This window comes from Drosophila erecta, unplaced genomic scaffold (genome assembly GCF_003286155.1).
Source record: "Drosophila erecta strain 14021-0224.00,06,07 unplaced genomic scaffold, DereRS2 tig00000021-arrow-pilon, whole genome shotgun sequence".
Lineage (NCBI taxonomy): Eukaryota > Metazoa > Arthropoda > Insecta > Diptera > Drosophilidae > Drosophila > Drosophila erecta.
In genome coordinates this window covers 15,002,836-15,020,743 of record NW_020825198.1, presented here as the reverse complement: position 1 = coordinate 15,020,743, position 17,908 = coordinate 15,002,836, and the positions used below count along the sequence as shown (strand labels likewise).

Below are 17,908 nucleotides of genomic sequence, written 5' to 3'. Positions count from 1 at the left end.
CGACTATCGGCTGCGGTGAATAATACTATCGTTTAGGTTGGGTAATTATTAAATTGGAGTTTTAAATGTAATATTTCAATATTTTGTGCACATATACCACTTATTATATTTAGAAATCATTTGCTATTATAATTTATTATAATTTATAAGTAATAGTAAAAAAAAAAACAGATCAAGAGATTAACAACATGTACTCCAATTAAAAGTTTTATTATTACAAACTGGACAAACAACTCTTGGAATCGAGCACAAACCTGCTGAAATATTAACAAATTTTGGTTCAAAGGGATCATGTCTTTGAAAAATGGGGAACAACGAGTTTTTAGTGCGCAAGGAAGACTAAAAGAGCGGACCGTTGCTGCGTTTTTAATTTAATTTATACATCAATGTTTCTTATTGCTGACAACAGGTTGGCCTTACATTGATATAATAAATTAATTGTTGATTCTAATCTATAAGTTTAGAAAATAAAAAGAAAAGGTGGATCAACAGAGTAAAGAATACCCCGTACGTGACACCCACTCTAATGGCAGTTTTATTTTAGGTGCTAATGCGAAAAAGACGCGGTCACACCGCGCTGCAAAAAAGGTATAAAAGGGGGCTGCCATCCGCAGAGCGAGTAAATAACGGTTCGCGAGCAACAACTTTTCATTTCGAGAGCGGAGTTAATTCCCAGCCGACAAACAGTGATTGAAAACCAAAACGAGATTTATTTCGAAACGCGACCAGAAGTTGTTACATCAAAGGAGCTGCAACGACTCAAAATCCGCGGAGGAAAACTGTGGAAAGTGCGAGAAAATACATACATATCAGAAAGAGCAAAAACCAGTGACGCAGTAGCAACAACAACAAACAGTCATCGGACGATTTATAGAATCTAACGCAGAGTCCAAAGCATGAATCTATCATTCGCTGGCTGCGGATTCCTGGGCATCTACCACGTCGGAGTGGCCGTCTGCTTCAAGAAGTATGCACCGCATCTGCTGCTGGAGAAGATTGGGGGCGCATCGGCCGGTTCCTTGGCCGCCTGCTGTCTCCTCTGCGATTTACCACTGGGTGAGTCTCTTCCCACTCGCTTACATGGGCGGGCTAAAAACGGGTCTTTTTGGAATCTTTTGGCTCTATATGATGCGAAAATACATGTTGATTTGTATAAGTGCAGTCATGGAATTTGTTAAATATCTTTTCGCACGCTGCTAGTTTGAACTTGGCCTTTGCACCATGCATTTTGCTCGGGAAACCCCCTGTGACTATTTTCTGCGCACCTCTGTTGTGTTCTCTACCTCTCTCCCCTTTTCTCGCACAACCCACACATACACACACACACACTTGCATTCGCCAAACAGCTGAGTGCAAAAACAACCACTGTGCAGTTCAGTGACTCTGTGAGTGGGAGCGAGAGCGAGTACGGCTGGGAATGGGAGAGCGAGAAAGACGCTGTGGGGCTCAATATAAAACGCATTGAATTAAATTTTAGTGATAAGCTTGTTTGCGTTTGTAGGTCGCTAGGAAGTCAATGGGGGTCTTTCATAATTGCCTGCGATAGTGTGTGTGCTTTTGGGCGTGTTTGTCCAATTTCGAAGGGGGCTCGTCCCGTCCCGTCCGCTGGAGGAAAACTGCGGCGCAGTTGAAAAACCTTACGAAAACAGAAAAACAAGTTTCGTAGGCCGGGACAACGCACTTTTGTAAAGCGGCACCCGAATATACATACATATGAGCAAATGGTCGGGCTATACAAGCACAGCGGTGGGCAGATAAATAGCAACGCAGTTCGAAAACTGCCTATGCCAGAGTTTAACAAGAAACTTATCTTGAATTGCCAATATTAAATTAAATAGATTAAACTGAACGTGTGATTTAGACTGGTGATTTCTTCAGCGAATTGATTAAATTTATTTTGCGTCAGAATGATTAGGGCAAATCCTGCATACACCATCTATAGATTTGCCAAGGCACCATAATTCCGACCGCAACTGTATGCATACAAAACCTATTTTGATCGAGATGCTTGAAGGTCGAGTGCCTATTTACACATATGTAGATGTATATGTATATTTTGTTTATGCTTAGGAGGCGCGTTCATCGAAAGTCGCCTAGGAATTCGAGGCAAAAGTGGTGCCACTGTGGAATCGGGTCTATATAAAACTGGGAAATATATATGCATGTACATGGCGAGAGTTCTTGCTTTCGATTTTCCAAATGTAACGCTTCGTTTGTATCGTGGGTATAAACATGTCAATCACTGGGGAACACAAAACTAGCGAGGGAGCACAACAAATGTCAGCTGGATTACTCATGGCTACTGGGCTGCAATGCCCAGATGCATCTGCATATGCATGTACACGTATATGGAGCTTATCGCTTGACCAGGGTAATCGAGCGCTATAATCGGGAATAACGTCAGCAGAGGGGCAGCATCATTCGATCATTAAAATAATCAATCGGGTTTTCGCTCGCTGTTATGCCAATGAAGCTGATCATCACCCCCGGGGCTTAACATGCTCAATTTCCCCTGACTTTGGGCCACAATCGGAATACTACGTTCTAAAATTGGGATTTCGACCCCGAGATATAAGTAAAATACGATTCAAAGAAAGCTTTCATCTACGATGGGTCCCTAATTAATCAAGATTCTGGGATACAATAGATCTTAGCGACTCAAAACCGTCTGGCATGACACCATTTACCATTCTGGAATATTCTCTTTTGCATCTTCTGCGTGGCAATCCGTATTTCCAGTTTGAACTACCTGATCTTGATCCTCAGCTGGTAGAAAGTTCGTTAGCCCGTGCAGCTGCTGCAGGTACTAGAATTTTCCTGTAATTTCAGTTTCCACTTTAATTGCGGCAATTAAAGTTGGCCGGTTGCATTTTGATCTAGGCCCATTTGATTACTCAGCGCGCAGCGTGTCTAATTTGGACTTTAAAATTCGTTGGCAGTTTCGGGTCCCAAGTACAGGTAGGTACTCGTATAAGGGAAAAAGTACTGAAGCGTTTCACAGACAGAAGACGTTCTGTTCCGCCGACAGATTAGATTTGTGAAAGTTTGTACTCGTTTTCGTTTTCGGGTTTGCCAACAGTGCGACACAAAGAGGTGCAGCTGTTTTTATATTATTTTGAATTGGCTTGTATTGGATAAGTTGAGTAGAAACGCACTTTTCAGTTTGAGGAGTGCATGTAAGCAGGCCATTTAACTTGCAAATTGTGCTATTATGGTGGAGCACACCACTTCCTCTTAGATACTTAGATACTTTAACATTAACGTGCTAGTTCTATCACAATTGTCGCCCGCTCCATTGGCTTCGCGCTCGAAGTGGCTGCTCCAATCCAAGGGTTATACAGATAGGGTGCTGGACTCTTTATAAGCCTATTCATTCATGACGGCTCTTTATGGCTCTATTTATTGAGTGTTCACCGCACTTCCTCTTTGTTGTTGGCACTCGAACCACTTGAACACGAGTTTGCGGATCGCCACGCGAACTCGTCACCGTATCGCATGACGACTCTACCACTAAACCATGCCATGGAAATACACATATACATACATATGTATGTAGGAGATATATTGCCATTTCAGATAATCGCAATTTCCCTCTTGGAAATGCAATTCATGCCCTAGTAACAGGGCCCTTAAAAACAAATCGTTATCAGTTAATGGAAATTGCCGTGTTTTGATGGATTCTCCCTTCATTTTTTGCACGCCTTTCCGGGGGCCAAGTAAGCAACATTTCTAAATGCGAATTCGTAAATACGATCATTATTATTTAGTCGACGTTTATTTAAAGTGGGAAAGCCAACGGCCGACCTTCAGTGGGTACGGCTATCTGGTAATTTTAGAAATCTCAACTGCAATTCACGGTGCTGTTCGCATGCGGGCACGATCGTACTTACATATATGTATGTACATATGTATATTCATTGCTTATCGTTCGATTTACCTTTATGGGCACGTTATCACGGGGGAGTCATGTTTTGTTGCCGATTTCCGTCGCTTAAAGTCCAAGTTGCGGGTGTATCAGAAGTTCGCTTACGTACTATATAGGTGCCTATGTATATAGACTTCTGAATGGTGGCTCGATTTCGTTGCAGCTGGTAATGCGAAAATATGAGTCAAGTGCAGTTTCGCGATTTGAGTCGCACATCGAGCTCTTTGTTTGATTCGAATTGATCGCTATCTATCTACATATGTATGTATATGATTGGTTGGCCTGACTGCCTGTCTGTATGTGATGCATTCGATTGACGTATTTCCTATTCCTATTGCCAGATGATTAGGGCACAAAGCACACACTATCTGCATATTTACATGTGGCTTGCAGCTGGCTCTTCGCCCAATAACATCTATGTACATTGCTATCAGCTCTGCGGGGTCCTCCTCTATACGTGGCGTATCTTCCAGTGATCTCCCTCCTCCGCTCAATCAAGCGGCCATGCAAATGGGGCTTCTCATCATTATCGAACGCATTATTGTTGATTGACACACTTTTTGCGGCACACCAAACTAATCCACCATAACAGTTGGTGGTTCTATTTATAGTATTTGATCAGCGCTTATTATACACCAAGATTTCAGGTTTCATATCAATAGATTGATAATTAAGTTACAAATGGAACCTGAGGATCACATTTGGATAATTTGGCAATGATCTATCTTTATATCTTACTTCTGTCTTATTTATATCTAATAAATGACAATACTTGAAAATATCATATCAAAGTCTGCGAACTGTTATACTTCGAACCGAGTGGAACCGAAATAAGCAGCTGCCACAGCTCATGGATAAAATTCCAACCCACCTTTCCCCCAATCCCAAAACCACCCTGAAAAAAGGAAAGCCAAAATCCGTTGCCAAGTGAGGAGAACTCATGGCATTGCAATGTGACCTATATAAATAAATGTATTTGTGTAACGGCTGCATAAACACACTCAGAAATCTTGCATAGTCAAGGTGATAAGTATGTGAACTTGGCATAATAGTAGGTAAATTCATATGTAGAAAATGTTTAGAAATATAAAACGCCTTGAAAACAAGTATGCAAATGGCATAACTTATGGCATGTAAACTTCTATTTTATATGTTTTTTACATATATTTTATAAATAGTTGTTTATACCATTCCATGCACATGTTAATTAAAGAGAGTTGCCTAGCATAACAGCCTTAATTGCTTAACGATTTTATGTACAGTTTGAAATTACTCGGGCATACATAATAAACGAAAGTTTTCTACCATGTATAAAAAAAAGACGAAAATACAAAATAAAAGTTGTAAGTCATCACCAATTGGAAATAGGAATCCAAATATAGACACACTGCATTCAGAGAATATCGAAACAAAGAAGTCTTACAAGTCACGAAATAAACAAAACAGCATAGTGTAAACATAATTACTTTGCTCACTGTAAACATATGTAGCACTACATACATACGCATGTATGCTTATACATATATGTGAGTGGCATTCTGGTCTTCGTGCTCTTTTTGAATACAACCACAATATCACGTGATGTTTCTTATTCATTTTTGTTGGGTGCCCTGCGATGAGTGAAGAGAGGCGAAGAGAGCGGAAATTACTTGACTTTTGGGGGTCAGGCCGCGGAAATGAGGGTGTGTGCGTGCGCGTTTCTCTCTCTCCCTCTCGTTGAGTCCGTTGCCTTTTCTTTTGCCATGAAAAGCAACAACTGCCACTCCCCCTTTTCTCTCCCCCCGCCGCTCGGCCCAGAAACTGGTTTATTTATCCATTGAAGTCGAGCCCCCAAAAGAAATTGTATTTTCGGTGCAGCTGTTTGTGTGTGCATGTGCATGGTGTATGCATATGTATGTGTATGCGTGTGGTTTTAGGGCTCGCCTTGCCGTTTTGCTCGTTATGTTTTGTTTACGATTCCGTCTCGTCTTGGTCTTCGTTTTCCGTTTGCCGTTATGCACCCGGCCTCCAAAGTGGGCGTTAGTTGCACTTGACTTGCGGTTACGATACACACTGTAAATTCCACGCACAGTTGCGGTCATGGCACTGTAACCCATTAGTTTTAACTACTCGACTGCGCAATGTGAATTTTCGAAATATTTAAGCCGTTTTTGGATTAGTTACATAGTTGCATAGTTAACGTGCGAATTGTGTGTACAAGGCTGAAAATGGATGGTTTAAGTGGGTTTATGACTACAAGTTTTCAGGTTGGCTTAGTATTACTTGGTATTCCTACTAGCATCATTATATTTCACTTAAATGGGGCGTAATTTCTGAGTTGCAAGTCCATCATTTGTAATTATATCATTATATCATTTAATAGGGCTGATGTGAGAATGAGGTGTAGTTCTGCCCGCGATTGTACTTTGCCTTGAAGGTTGAAAGGTGCTTAACTAAACGAGTTGACTTAACCCAGAGTGGCCACGCCCACTTTTCTGATTCTGTTTCCGTTGATAAATAAAGCTCATTTTCACACGCAGTTGCTGTTTGCTGTTAAGCAAAGCAAACAAAATAACAATAACAAATAATTAGGAGGCAGCACGTAACGTGATAGCGTTGTTTACTTGCATTTTCCCCTCTAGTTTGTTATTGTTGTTGGCAATCAAAAGCGGAATGGCGAAAACAAATTTGATATAAGACTGGGAATGGGCACCCCCACGAGTTTCATGTGCTCCATGGGTTCTTAGTGGTTCCAAACTCCATCACAACAATAGTGGTGTTCAATGTCATCGCAGTTTTAAATAGTTTAACTGATAAGCGAACGTTATGTGACTTGTATTCTCACTATGATTATTCCCGACCCTATAGAATAGATCGTGTGACATAATTCCCTGGGCTTAGGATGGTTCCCAACCTTAGCTTTCGCTATTCCGCGTTTCATCTTGTCTGATGGCCTGATTTTCGCTTTACGTCAATTAGTGGAATATATTTATAACGACCTGATGGACATAACACTAGTGTTCAGAATAACCTTATCATAATCATTGTTGTAGGCCATTCAGCGTGCATCTAATCAAAATATTTGGAAAGTACGATCGCGTGGCACTGCGGGGAACTTGATTTCTTATCAACGAGGCGCAAGGCGCACGCGAAACTACTATTTTTTGGGTGCGAAATGAGACCATAGGTTTTCAAGTAGGTTCCATAAATATATACCATATAGATAAGGAAATCGTATAACAATGGTTGGGCTACCAACCAATTTACACTCCAAGTTTATCCAACAGAGCTTGCCTAAGTTATTATATCTCAATGTTGGCCAACTTTTCTGTTTCTTGTCTGTAATATATATGTAAATCTATTTCCGAACTTGAGAAACCATGCTTCTAATTTCCTAGTCACTAGAACAGGTTCCAGGTTCTCAAATCGTACGATACCCATATTATGAAATAATCTATTTTCGTTGCCCCATTGTGGAGCAGAAGTTGTGCCATATGGTGGGATCCATAATCCAATAGTGGCTTATCAGCACCATAAACTGTGTTGGGGGTCGAGTGGCAAACACTTTCCACACACTCAAGGTTCCTACGTCATTTCCCCCCATAAACGAGCCGGGAAATGGCCAACAGAAAAAACACTGCCAAGAGCTCCACTTGACCCTTTGGATGACACAATGACGCAAAAGCCGCGGGCAGCGCGTAGATCAGCAAGCGGATGAGATAGCCCCCTGAACCCGAAAACATCAATATTGTATAAGCTCGATTAGCAAGGGTATAGAATTCACAGTCAATGATCTTCGACGGAAGAGATTCTAACTATTAGATTTTGGATTGATGTCATGTGACATCATGTGCGTTTTTAACGATTCTGCGATAATAGCAGTTAATCCAAACTTCAACTCGTGAAATGCTAGCTACATAATTCCGTTAAAATGCTAGTTCTTACTGACCTCCTTTTTAATTGGCGTTTTCCAGGCAGCATGACTTCGGACTTCTTCAGGGTGGTGAACGAAGCTCGTCGCTACTCGCTGGGTCCCTTCAGTCCCTCCTTCAACATCCAGACCTGCCTGCTGGAGGGTCTGCAGAAGCATCTACCAGACGATGCCCACAAGCGGGTCAATGGACGGCTGCACATTTCCCTTACCCGAGTGTACGATGGAAAGAACGTGATCATCTCGGAGTTTGAGTCCCGGGAAGAGGTGCTGCAGGCGCTGCTATGCGCGTGCTTCATACCCGGATTCTCCGGCATCTTGCCGCCCAGATTCCGTGGCGTCCGGTACATGGATGGTGCCTTCTCGGACAATCTGCCCATTCTGGACGAGAACACCATAACGGTGAGCCCGTTCTGCGGCGAGAGTGATATTTGCCCGAGGGACCAGAGCTCGCAGCTCTTCCACCTGAATTGGGCCAACACCAGCATCGAGATCTCCAGACAGAACATCAATCGCTTCGTGCGCATCCTCTTCCCGCCGCGTCCCGAGTTCCTGTCCAAGTTCTGCCAGCAGGGATTCGACGATGCCCTGCAGTTCCTGCACCGCAACAATCTGATCAACTGCCGCCGTTGCGTGGCGGTTCAGTCCACATTCGTGGTTTCCGAGACGGTGGCCCAGCCCCAGGAGTTCGATCCCGAGTGCAGGGAGTGCAAGAAGCATAGAAAGGTGAGGCACTCTAGAGTAACTCTTAAAAAAATATATATATTTTATGTTGCTGTGGAATACTTATGCATTTTTCGCGTTCACTAACTCTATTTTCTACCTTTTGCAGGACGCTTTAAGCTCGAACATGCCCCAAACGGTTCTGGATGTGATCCAGGACTACATCGAACAAGCCAATAAGGGTCTGGCCAACTGGATCTTCAAACATCGCGGTATTAAGCTGCTCTCCCTACCTGCCACTGTGCCCATGGACTTTCTGCTGGCCACCATTTCCAAGTAGGTTTCAATATCTCAATGTGGAAATACCAAATGCTTACCATCTTTTGCATTACCTCTATTTAGAATATCAGCCCTGACGCCCAAGCTTACCAAGCAAGCAAGAGTAATGGTGGAGGACTTTATTCTGCAGTTGAATAACGCCATGCGGATACGACTGCTAAATAAATTCACGGTAAGTTGATTAGCTGCTTGCCTCGTGACCATTTGGTTGAATAATCAATAGAAGTGCACTTAAGCTGTCGCTCACATTTTCATAAATTTGTTTTGTTTAAGGGTGTACGACTTGCTTAGGGTTTTCTCAATGAATTTAAATGTTGTAAAGCAGCCCATTACATGTATTTTGTGTTATTGCAGCTTTATGACCAGCCTCACTTCGATGCCACAGGACTACTTCATTCCAGCCGCTTATACGGACCCCGTGTTTCTATCCTTGTGGATGAATGGTAAGTTGAGCAACATGATTACTCCTCCAAGGAAGCGTTTAACTAATTGTGGTGCCGTTTGCAGTGGAGCCACCCCGCTAGAGGACGATGTCGACAACTTTGAGCATGTCCTCAAGATGACCACGCACAACGACGCTCTCTACGCCTATTACTACACCGACAGCAACACGAACAAGGTGAAAGTTACCGAGATTTTTGACTTCGACGAAATAACGGAGCACGACAAGCTGGCCACCGATCTGCAGATCTACGAAGGCTCTGTGGAAGATCACCCCAATCCCCACCAGCACAGCCACAATACAGTGGTCAGCGAATGGAATGGCGTCGAATCAGGTTGGTATTTGCGAAACGACGACTCTTTCAACTCAGAAATCACAATCATTATGTAGAGCAAACGTATCATTTGAATCAACACCAAACATTTTTTGCAGTACAAGTAATGCCCACGACTCCTGAACTGCACGACGTAGCTTTTTAAAGCACTTAGAAACTAAACGACTTTAAATGCACCTCCATAACCTTTCACCCACTCAAGCATTAAGTCCAAATTTTAAATCGTTGGCAGGTAAATGATCAAAATTTGTAATCACTCCCCCTTATTCCCATTACAAAACTTCATTTGATAACCTTTAGTTTTATGAATGCTTGAACTAATTCTGTTCTCCTTTCTAATGCTCCACAGACTTCTTCATCGATGCCCATACCCCAAATCTGGAGGATAGCAAAACAATAGCGCCACAATTTGCCCGCCTGGACCTGGACAACGAGTCAGATGCTAGCGTGCTCAGTGATCCCGAGGTGGACCAGATTGTTAGCACCTCCGCGCACAGCACCGACATGTATATAGAAATTGAGGGGAATTAGTAAGAAGGAGGAACACTCCTATTAGCAACTGTATCGAAACATCTCCAAAGCGGCTCGTAGCAAAGCGAAAAGCCTAGTAGCGTTTCCATTAGTCTAAATTAGTCTTAGGACGACCAACGTATGTACCTAACTTAACTTAGCCGTATGCTGCCATTGTATCATCGTCAGTTTGTAAGCGGCAATTAGCAAATAATTGCATTCTTGTTATTAGTCACCCTCACACGACTTGTATTACATCCAAATCCCATATGTGTTTAGGCTAAGTTGATAATGTATAAACAATAAAACAATAAACGACATTTACAGAATGTGTGGTTGTGCATTTTTCAATCAGGGAACAACGAATAGTGTTTTATAAGGAATTTCATTTCCAGGAAAGAAATAAATCTAGTAAAAATAAATACTGTTTTCAAGTTTCAGTGTAATTCTACAGCCTTGCCACAAGGTGTAGAAATGCAAATGTTATTATTTGATTAATAACTAATTCTACAGATTTAGACACAAGATATTGACCTTGAAAATCTTTGAAAGTTTTGAGTGGAAAAACATGTTTGCTTAAATTTTATTATATTTATTTCTATTAGATCAAAAAGTTGGCATGCGAAGTCAGCAAGAAATGTAATAACTATTAATAAAAAGTTGACATCGTACTATTATTGTTTTAAACTTTCATTAGGATGAAGACTTCTCCCCTGCTAGAATCAAAATTATATAAAACAAAATTTATTTTTAACTAATTACTTATAGGCGAATTAAAGAATTTGCGTTTTATTAGATATATGTATAACATTTGTATTTTTTTTAATTGTGTTGGGCATAAAAATGCAATACTTCCAATACCGTTATGAAAGTATCGATGCCAAATAAGCAGAATACCCTCTATACTGCTGCCATTTGTAGACATATTACCATAAAGCTGAAACGGTCACTCTGCGCCATTTTTCATAAAACAATCTTGTTTTGATATTGGTAAATTAATTGCCAGCAATTAGTATAAATTGTGTGTAAAATAAAAGGCCAACTGGGCAGGCTACAAGTAAACCAAACAATATGGAGGCGGTGCCCCGTTTGCATATGCTGGGATTCGCCCTGAAATCGAGTCCCGAGGGAACCTCCTTTGCGGCTTTAAAGAAGGTAAAAGGAACGGAAAGAGAGTGCGAAATGGGGAGTGAAATAATTAAGAGAGTCAAACTAAAGAGGAGTAAACTAGTGCAACCGAATTAATGGTCAAATTGGGAAAATGCGTTGCCAATTGGGTTCTTATTGGAATGCCAATGCACACGATGCAAACTGCGCCCCTGTATTTCCCATTTTCACCCACTTTTAAGCCCCCTTTGTCTGGCGGCTGAGTCATCGCCGTCGTCTGATTAACTTGACAAACAGAAAGTTATAAACACCATTTGGTGGGTTATTGCACTTATTCCCTTATTGAAAACGCTTTTCCAAAAAGATATGCCAAGTTTTCCTACATTATGTAGTACAATTTTCCAGTAATGCTGAATGAACTACTAAATCTCACGATTTTTTGCAGTACATAGCGGAATTTTACCATGAAGATCCAGAGGCCTATTCCAAAGAGGTCCATGCCCTGGAGACGCTACGAAACCAAGCCATGCGCACCGTGAAAGATGGAGCGCCGGTGATGAAACGCTACTACTGCCAGCTGCACGCTCTCCAGAATCGATTTCCCCAGCTGGCGGATCGCGGAATCTTCACCTTTACATGGAAAGATCTCTATCACAGTGCGGTTCACGAGGTCACTGATCTGCGTTTCGAGCGGGCTGCTGTGCTCTTCAACATTGCCGCATCGCACACACAGTCCGGAGCGTCGGTGACCCGTGGCGATGTGGACGGCATGAAGATGGCCTGCACCCACTTTCAGGCGGCAGCTTGGGCTTATGGAGAGCTGAAAGAGCGGTATGCCAATGTCAATAGCGGAGGGGATTTCATGACCCCGGAGCTGCTGGTCTTTCAGCAACAGGTGTGCTTTGCTCAAGCGCAAGAATGCATACTGGAGAAGTCGCTGATCGACAATAGGAAGCCGCATATTGTGGCCAAAGTGACGGCCCAGATTGTGGTTTACTATGGAGCTGCCCTGGCTGCTCTCCTTACAGGAGGAGATGAAGGTCCAGTGGCCCAGGTCATCGATAGTTCTCTCTACAAACTGTGGAAGAAGTACGTTCGCTTTAAGATCAACTATCTCAACTGTATCTTGTACCTGTACCAAGGCCAACATTCCGAGGAGAAGCGTCAGATGGGCGAAAGGGTGACGCTTTACCAGGTGAGTACCAGTAATAATTAGAGCTGAAATTTGTAAATGCTCACTTTATACGCCTTTAAGGCTTCCTGGGACAAACTGGAGGAGGCGCGCAAAGAGTCCAAGGGTCTTCCTGACCAGCAGGAAATCAATGAATCCCTCAGCTTCACCGCTGATGTGGTGGAAGCCAAGCGCAAAAATGCCAAAAACGAAAATGAGTTTATTTATCACGAGGCGGTGCCCGAACTGTCCACCATTGCAGCCGTCCAAGGTGCCAATTTAGTCAATGGCATTGGCTTTCAAGTAACCGACGAGGAGCACGCGGGACCAGACATCTTTGCCAGATTAGTGCCCATGAAGGCACACGAAGCCAGCTCCTTGTACAGTGAAGAGAAAGCCAAACTTTTGCGAAAGTACGGAGCTCTGTTGGAGGAGAAGGACACCCAACTGGAGTCCTACATGAGCTCCCTCACCCTGGATAACCTGAATATCAACGAGGAGCAAGCCAATAAGTTGCCACAGGGCATCGTGGACCGCTGTGCCGCCTTAAATGCGAATAAGACTGCTATCAGCGATCTTGTGGAGGCCATGTCTCAGCTGGCTGAGATTACAGCCGATGTGGAGACCAATCTGGGAGAAATTTCGAGCATGCTGGAGGCGGAAGCCAAAGCGGAGCGAGAGTTCCAATCCGCCAGCGGCGTTCAACGTACTCCAAATGCCCACATTACTGAGTTATCACGAGAGTTTCAGAAATACAGTGAAGCCCATGCACGGGCAGGGGAATCCAATAATACCTTGAGAAAAGCCATGAGCCTGCATGTAAATAATCTGAAGATCCTCGCAAGACCGTTGCCCGAAATTCAACAACTGATGCCCAAACTAAGTTCGGAACTGAATACCACCGAAATTTTCAGGGATGTGAAGCTCATTCTCAACAAAGTCAACGAAATGAAGGCGCAACGTGCTCAGTTCCATGCGGATTTGAGGATAGCCATTAATGAGGATGATATAACTGGCAAAGTAATTGCGCATGGTGGACAGGAGGGCCTCCAAGCATTGTTTGCAACCGAACTGGGCAAACACGACAAGATCACCGAACTTCTGGATCAAAATATGGTGGCTCAGGGTAATATTCTGCAAGCACTAACCGAAAACTATGCCAAGGCGGCACCAGTTTTAAAAACACTCCAGGACGTGAAGCAGAAACGGGAGCACTTTTACAGTTCGCTGGCTGCATCCTACGATGTTTATGAGGATCTGCTGGCAAAATCCGCGAAGGGTTTGGAATTTTACAAAAAACTAGCCGGCAATGTGCAGAAGCTGCTTACCAGATTTAGATCCGCCAGGGATGTGCAGTCCGAGGAGCGCCAGCAAAGGATGCAGAGCGTCAAGGCCGCAACAACTCCAGTTGTCAGTAAACCCATATCGGAAGCTACGCCCGTGCCAGCGGTGAGCAGCACCCCGAAATTAAGGGACTACCTCAAGGCCAAGGCAGCCATGGCGGATGCCTCAAATCCCGCCTATGTGCCTACAGTGCGTCCAGTGCCGGTGGGCTCGGAGAACCCCACGCAGGCCGCTTGTTCCTATGCCACTGCACCGCCGAATGAGCCGCCTCCACCCTATAGTCTCACACAGCAGCAGTATTTCGATCCCAGTGCCGCTGGTTACACGAATCCCATGTACCAGCAGCAACAGCAACACATTGCTCCTCCGGCTTACAAGGCGCAAGCATCGCCTAACTCCCAGACGCTGCATGGAGCACTCGGTCAGATGAACTTGCAGGGCCAGGCGCAGGATAACAACCAAGCAGGCATGGGTTACAGCTACGGGTATCCAAGTGGGTCTGTGCCTCCTCTAGCCTACGCTCCACCCGGAACAGTGCCCGCAAGCTCCGTTTCCCAGGGATTGAATATCCAGCAACCTCTGTATGTGGCTACATCGGGCAATCCAGTTTCGGTTTCCAATCCCAGTGAGCTGCCGTCCTCACTGCAAGCACCCTTTGTGGTCAATCCAATCTCCAATCCGTACCAAACAGCGGCCGGATATTCGGCACAGGCTTACCAACAGCTTAATCCTCAAACCCAACAGGTGCCTTGTTCTCCAGCACCTTCTGGCTATCCAACCGGACAAACAGCTCCACAGCCCCTGGGCTATGCCGCAACTCAGGGGCCACAGCAGCAACCTGGGGGATATCCACAATCCCAGACAGCACAGCAACAGGCGGCAGCTTATCCGCAGCAGCAAGCATCAGGCTATGGTCAACAGCTGACGCCTCAGCAACAAACGGGTTATCCCCAGTCGCAAACACCGCAACTCCAAGTCCCTGGCTATTCCCAAACCCAGCAATCCGCAGGACTAACGCAGCAACAGACACCTCAGCAGCAACAGACTGGATATCCACAGGCACCACAGCAGCAGATGGCTGGGTATCCGCAGCCCCAGCAACAGGCTACAGGGTATCCCCAATCGCAGACACCGCAGCAGCAGGCCACCGGGTATTCCCAGACACCTCAACAACCACTTGCGTATCAGCAGCAACCCTCTGGTTATCCACAACAACAACAGCAACCAGTTGTCCCGCAACAGCCATCACTTTATCCATCGCAGGCTGTCCAATCATCGCCTCAAACTGTTCCAGGCCACCAGGCAACACCGCCGAATGCTGGGCCGCCTTTGGCATATCCACAGCAGTACACTGATCCCAATGCAGCTGGTGCCCCAGCTCCTGCGGTTTCTCCTGTTCCAAGTCCTGCTCCAGCTCAGACTGCAGCCCCCACTTCATCTCAAGCTCAGGTTAACACGTCTCCTCATCCCTCGGCCACCTACAGCAGCTATTCCAACCATCCTGGCTATAGCTTTAATCCGCAGACAGGCAAATACGAGTACAGCAGTGGCTATCAGCAGGACACCAGTTCGTTGAAGGGATCCCAGGCCTCTCAAAGCTACCAGTTCAGCCAGAGTGGCAAGCAGCCGTCGGTGGGAACCACGGACTCAGACATTGCGAGTCGCAGCAATACCGCCACAGGATTCGATGTAAGTTTTACGTATATTCACGCTATTGAGACCTTAACAAAGGAATTTCTTTCCCCACAGTCGCCTATCGTGTCCCACACAAAGGTTAATATGGCTGCAAAGGACTCCACTTCCGCGATGGAGGGCAAGGAGTCATCCAACTACTATTCTACTCCTTATGGATATCATGGAAGTGTGATTCCGCAGCAACAACCCACTCCTGTGCCTCCTACGAATTCAACTGCGTCCATTTATATGCAAAGTGGGGCGAGCAGCACTGCAGAAACGCAGACGACCTCCAGTGGCGCTCCTTACGCCTCCTCCACGGCTATGACCAAAGTAGAACCAAAGCCGGAGGCAATGGCGCCCAAGGTAACCAGCAATGTGGACCTGCTAAGCGACCTGGACATTGACTGCTCCGTGGCTGTTCCGCCGCCAATGTTGCCGCAGCCCGTGTTGCAGCCCCAGGTGCTGGCCACTCCCACGCCTCCGGGAAGTCAGGTTTCGGTGCCTGTTAAGGTTGAAAGTGTTGCCGAGCACGTCGCTCCTGCAACACCTGAAATTCCTGTAGTAGCCGTCGAAGGAATTTGTCAAACTCCAGTTACCATTCCTGCGGGTCCGAAGTGTACCAGTTTAGATAACCTATCTAACTGCTCCGACTTGAGTTCCCTGGAGAACTTTGACTGGGACTCGGTTTCCGTCACACATTCCGTCAGTGAGAAACAGCCCAAGGCCTCTGGCACCGCCAATGGCCATGCGAACAGCTTTGCATTCCAAACCGAAACATTTACCGACGAAAAAACGACCAAATATTTCCAAAAGGAGGTGGAGAGCTACGAAAAATTGCTGGAGAATCTGCACGTGAAAATGCTGAATGGCAAGACACAACTGGGCGCCAAATGGCAGGAGCTGCAGCAAAAGCTGGACAAAGAAGCTGCTGCGAACAAGCGATCCACCACCATTGCGAAATTGTTCCCGGAGAAAAATCGATCCCTTGATTGTCTGCCCTACGATCATGCTAGAGTAAAGCTGGACAAGCAGACCGATGACTACATCAATGCCGCCTACATGAAGGTGAGTTATTCCACCAACTGTGATTGTGTCATAGAACAGGATCTGTAACCACTGTTTTTATTCATTTAGAACTTGAGTGCCGGCTGTCCCAACTTCATTGTCGCTCAGACTCCCCAGCCGAACACCATCAACGATTTCTGGTCCATGATCTGGTCGGAGAAGTCGCGCACTGTGGTTTGTCTGCATACCACAAATGAAGTGTGTAACCCAACCAAAAGTGTGAAATTAGTGAATCTAAATATTTACGTTTTACAGCTGTTTGATCCCTACTGGCCTCAAGCGTTGGACCAGCCCACTCACTACGATGATTACACCGTGACCTGTGTAAAATTGCAGCAACTTAGCCACTGCTTCGATTACCAACTCAAATTGTCCATGCATGGAGCGGACGCCGTGCTGGATTTATCTCTTCTGCAGCTGAAACAGTGGACCAAGGGGTAAACATCCAGATTTCATCCAATGGAGGACAATGAACATTGTTATTTTACAGAGCTCCAGCCCAACTTTTGGGAGTTGCGGAAAATGCTTTGGAGACCCATCGACAACGCTGCCAGGCAGCGAATGCTCCCCACTCGCCGCTTATTATGAACTGCCTAACGGGTTCAGAGCGTTCCGAACTGGTGGCCATTGGAGTATGTGCGATTATAGCGACGCAGAGCAAGCAGCCAATTTTAATAAGTGAGCATAGTTGCGTTTTAATCGGCTTCCAATATACTAATACCATATAACCCATTAGATACGATTGATGTTTGGTCTCGCATTTGTGCGCAGCGTCAAAATTCCCTTAGGGATTCCGCCATCCTGGAGCAGTCCATGCAAATTGTGCTCTGCAATGCCCACAATGTGCTCAACAAGCGTAAGCTCTTTAATTTGCCATTGTAAACTGTGGAACTCACCGAACCATTTTCGTGCAGGTGGCATAATGACCTCATATCAAATGAAGATGGCGCCGCAGGTGACCGCCAAGGAGCAGCAGGAGAACAAGGATCCGCTCAACGAATTGGATGCACTTTGGAAGCTGAAGTAAACGACTGAGCCAAGCAACCAAGCGCGGTAGATAACTAAAGATTTATGTGTAATCGAAACGAGTATTTATACAAATATTTAACTGTGCAGACCTATTTCTAACTATCTAATATTGTTTCAAACAATTTAAGGCAAGAGAAAAGTATTTAAAGGGCTATCGAAAGCATGTTTTACTCTGTATCGCAATCGTCTCTTTCAACTGTTATGTAAAGTCTAATTCGACGCAAACCGAATCGTGATGTGTACGGGCTATTGTCAAGCGTTTCAAACCACTGTACGAGTATATTAGAAATCAATCAAACATTTATATCACCTAATAAAATACATTTGAAATCAAGTGGGTGTAGAAAGCATTCCTTGTGGAAAAAATCACTACCAACCAATCCGGCCAACAT

At 44.8% G+C, this 17,908-nt stretch overlaps 2 protein-coding genes across 3 annotated transcripts; both read left to right on the top strand.

The window, feature by feature from the left end:
* Positions 1 to 550: 550 nt before the first annotated feature.
* Positions 551 to 10,452, top strand: LOC6544752 (patatin-like phospholipase domain-containing protein 2). 2 transcript variants are annotated; one of them, XR_003407697.1, is made up of 8 exons: positions 551 to 1,056; positions 7,879 to 8,561; positions 8,668 to 8,834; positions 8,901 to 9,009; positions 9,192 to 9,280; positions 9,345 to 9,613; positions 9,712 to 9,845; positions 9,963 to 10,043. XR_003407697.1 is itself a non-coding variant. In XM_015157630.2 (7 exons), exons 1-7 carry the CDS (start codon positions 897 to 899, stop codon positions 10,142 to 10,144), a joined length of 1,659 nt encoding a protein of 552 aa, XP_015013116.1. In that variant the 5' UTR covers positions 552 to 896; the 3' UTR covers positions 10,145 to 10,452. The 2 variants fall into 2 exon arrangements, 1 of the variants encoding a protein (XP_015013116.1); XM_015157630.2 differs by lacking the exon at positions 9,712 to 9,845 and having other exon boundaries at positions 552 to 1,056; positions 9,963 to 10,452.
* A 580-nt stretch (positions 10,453 to 11,032) lies between these two features.
* Positions 11,033 to 17,850, top strand: LOC6544750 (tyrosine-protein phosphatase non-receptor type 23). The gene is made up of 9 exons (XM_001972719.3): positions 11,033 to 11,278; positions 11,676 to 12,425; positions 12,486 to 15,434; positions 15,495 to 16,487; positions 16,557 to 16,685; positions 16,743 to 16,924; positions 16,978 to 17,165; positions 17,224 to 17,343; positions 17,402 to 17,850. The coding sequence occupies exons 1-9, from the start codon at positions 11,195 to 11,197 to the stop codon at positions 17,512 to 17,514; spliced, it is 5,508 nt and encodes a 1,835-aa protein (XP_001972755.1). The 5' UTR covers positions 11,033 to 11,194; the 3' UTR covers positions 17,515 to 17,850.
* The last annotated feature ends 58 nt before the right edge of the window (positions 17,851 to 17,908 follow it).

Coding starts and splice junctions, on each gene's coding strand:
- LOC6544752 (XM_015157630.2), top strand. CDS start 897: ATGAATCTATCATTCGCTGGCTGCGGATTCCTGGGCATCTACCACGTC. Junction 1,057..7,878: donor CCTCTGCGATTTACCACTGG/GTGAGTCTCTTC, acceptor GGCGTTTTCCAG/GCAGCATGACTTCGGACTTC. Junction 9,281..9,344: donor TCTATCCTTGTGGATGAATG/GTAAGTTGAGCA, acceptor TGCCGTTTGCAG/TGGAGCCACCCCGCTAGAGG.
- LOC6544750 (XM_001972719.3), top strand. CDS start 11,195: ATGGAGGCGGTGCCCCGTTTGCATATGCTGGGATTCGCCCTGAAATCG. Junction 11,279..11,675: donor CCTTTGCGGCTTTAAAGAAG/GTAAAAGGAACG, acceptor GATTTTTTGCAG/TACATAGCGGAATTTTACCA. Junction 16,925..16,977: donor CTGAAACAGTGGACCAAGGG/GTAAACATCCAG, acceptor GTTATTTTACAG/AGCTCCAGCCCAACTTTTGG.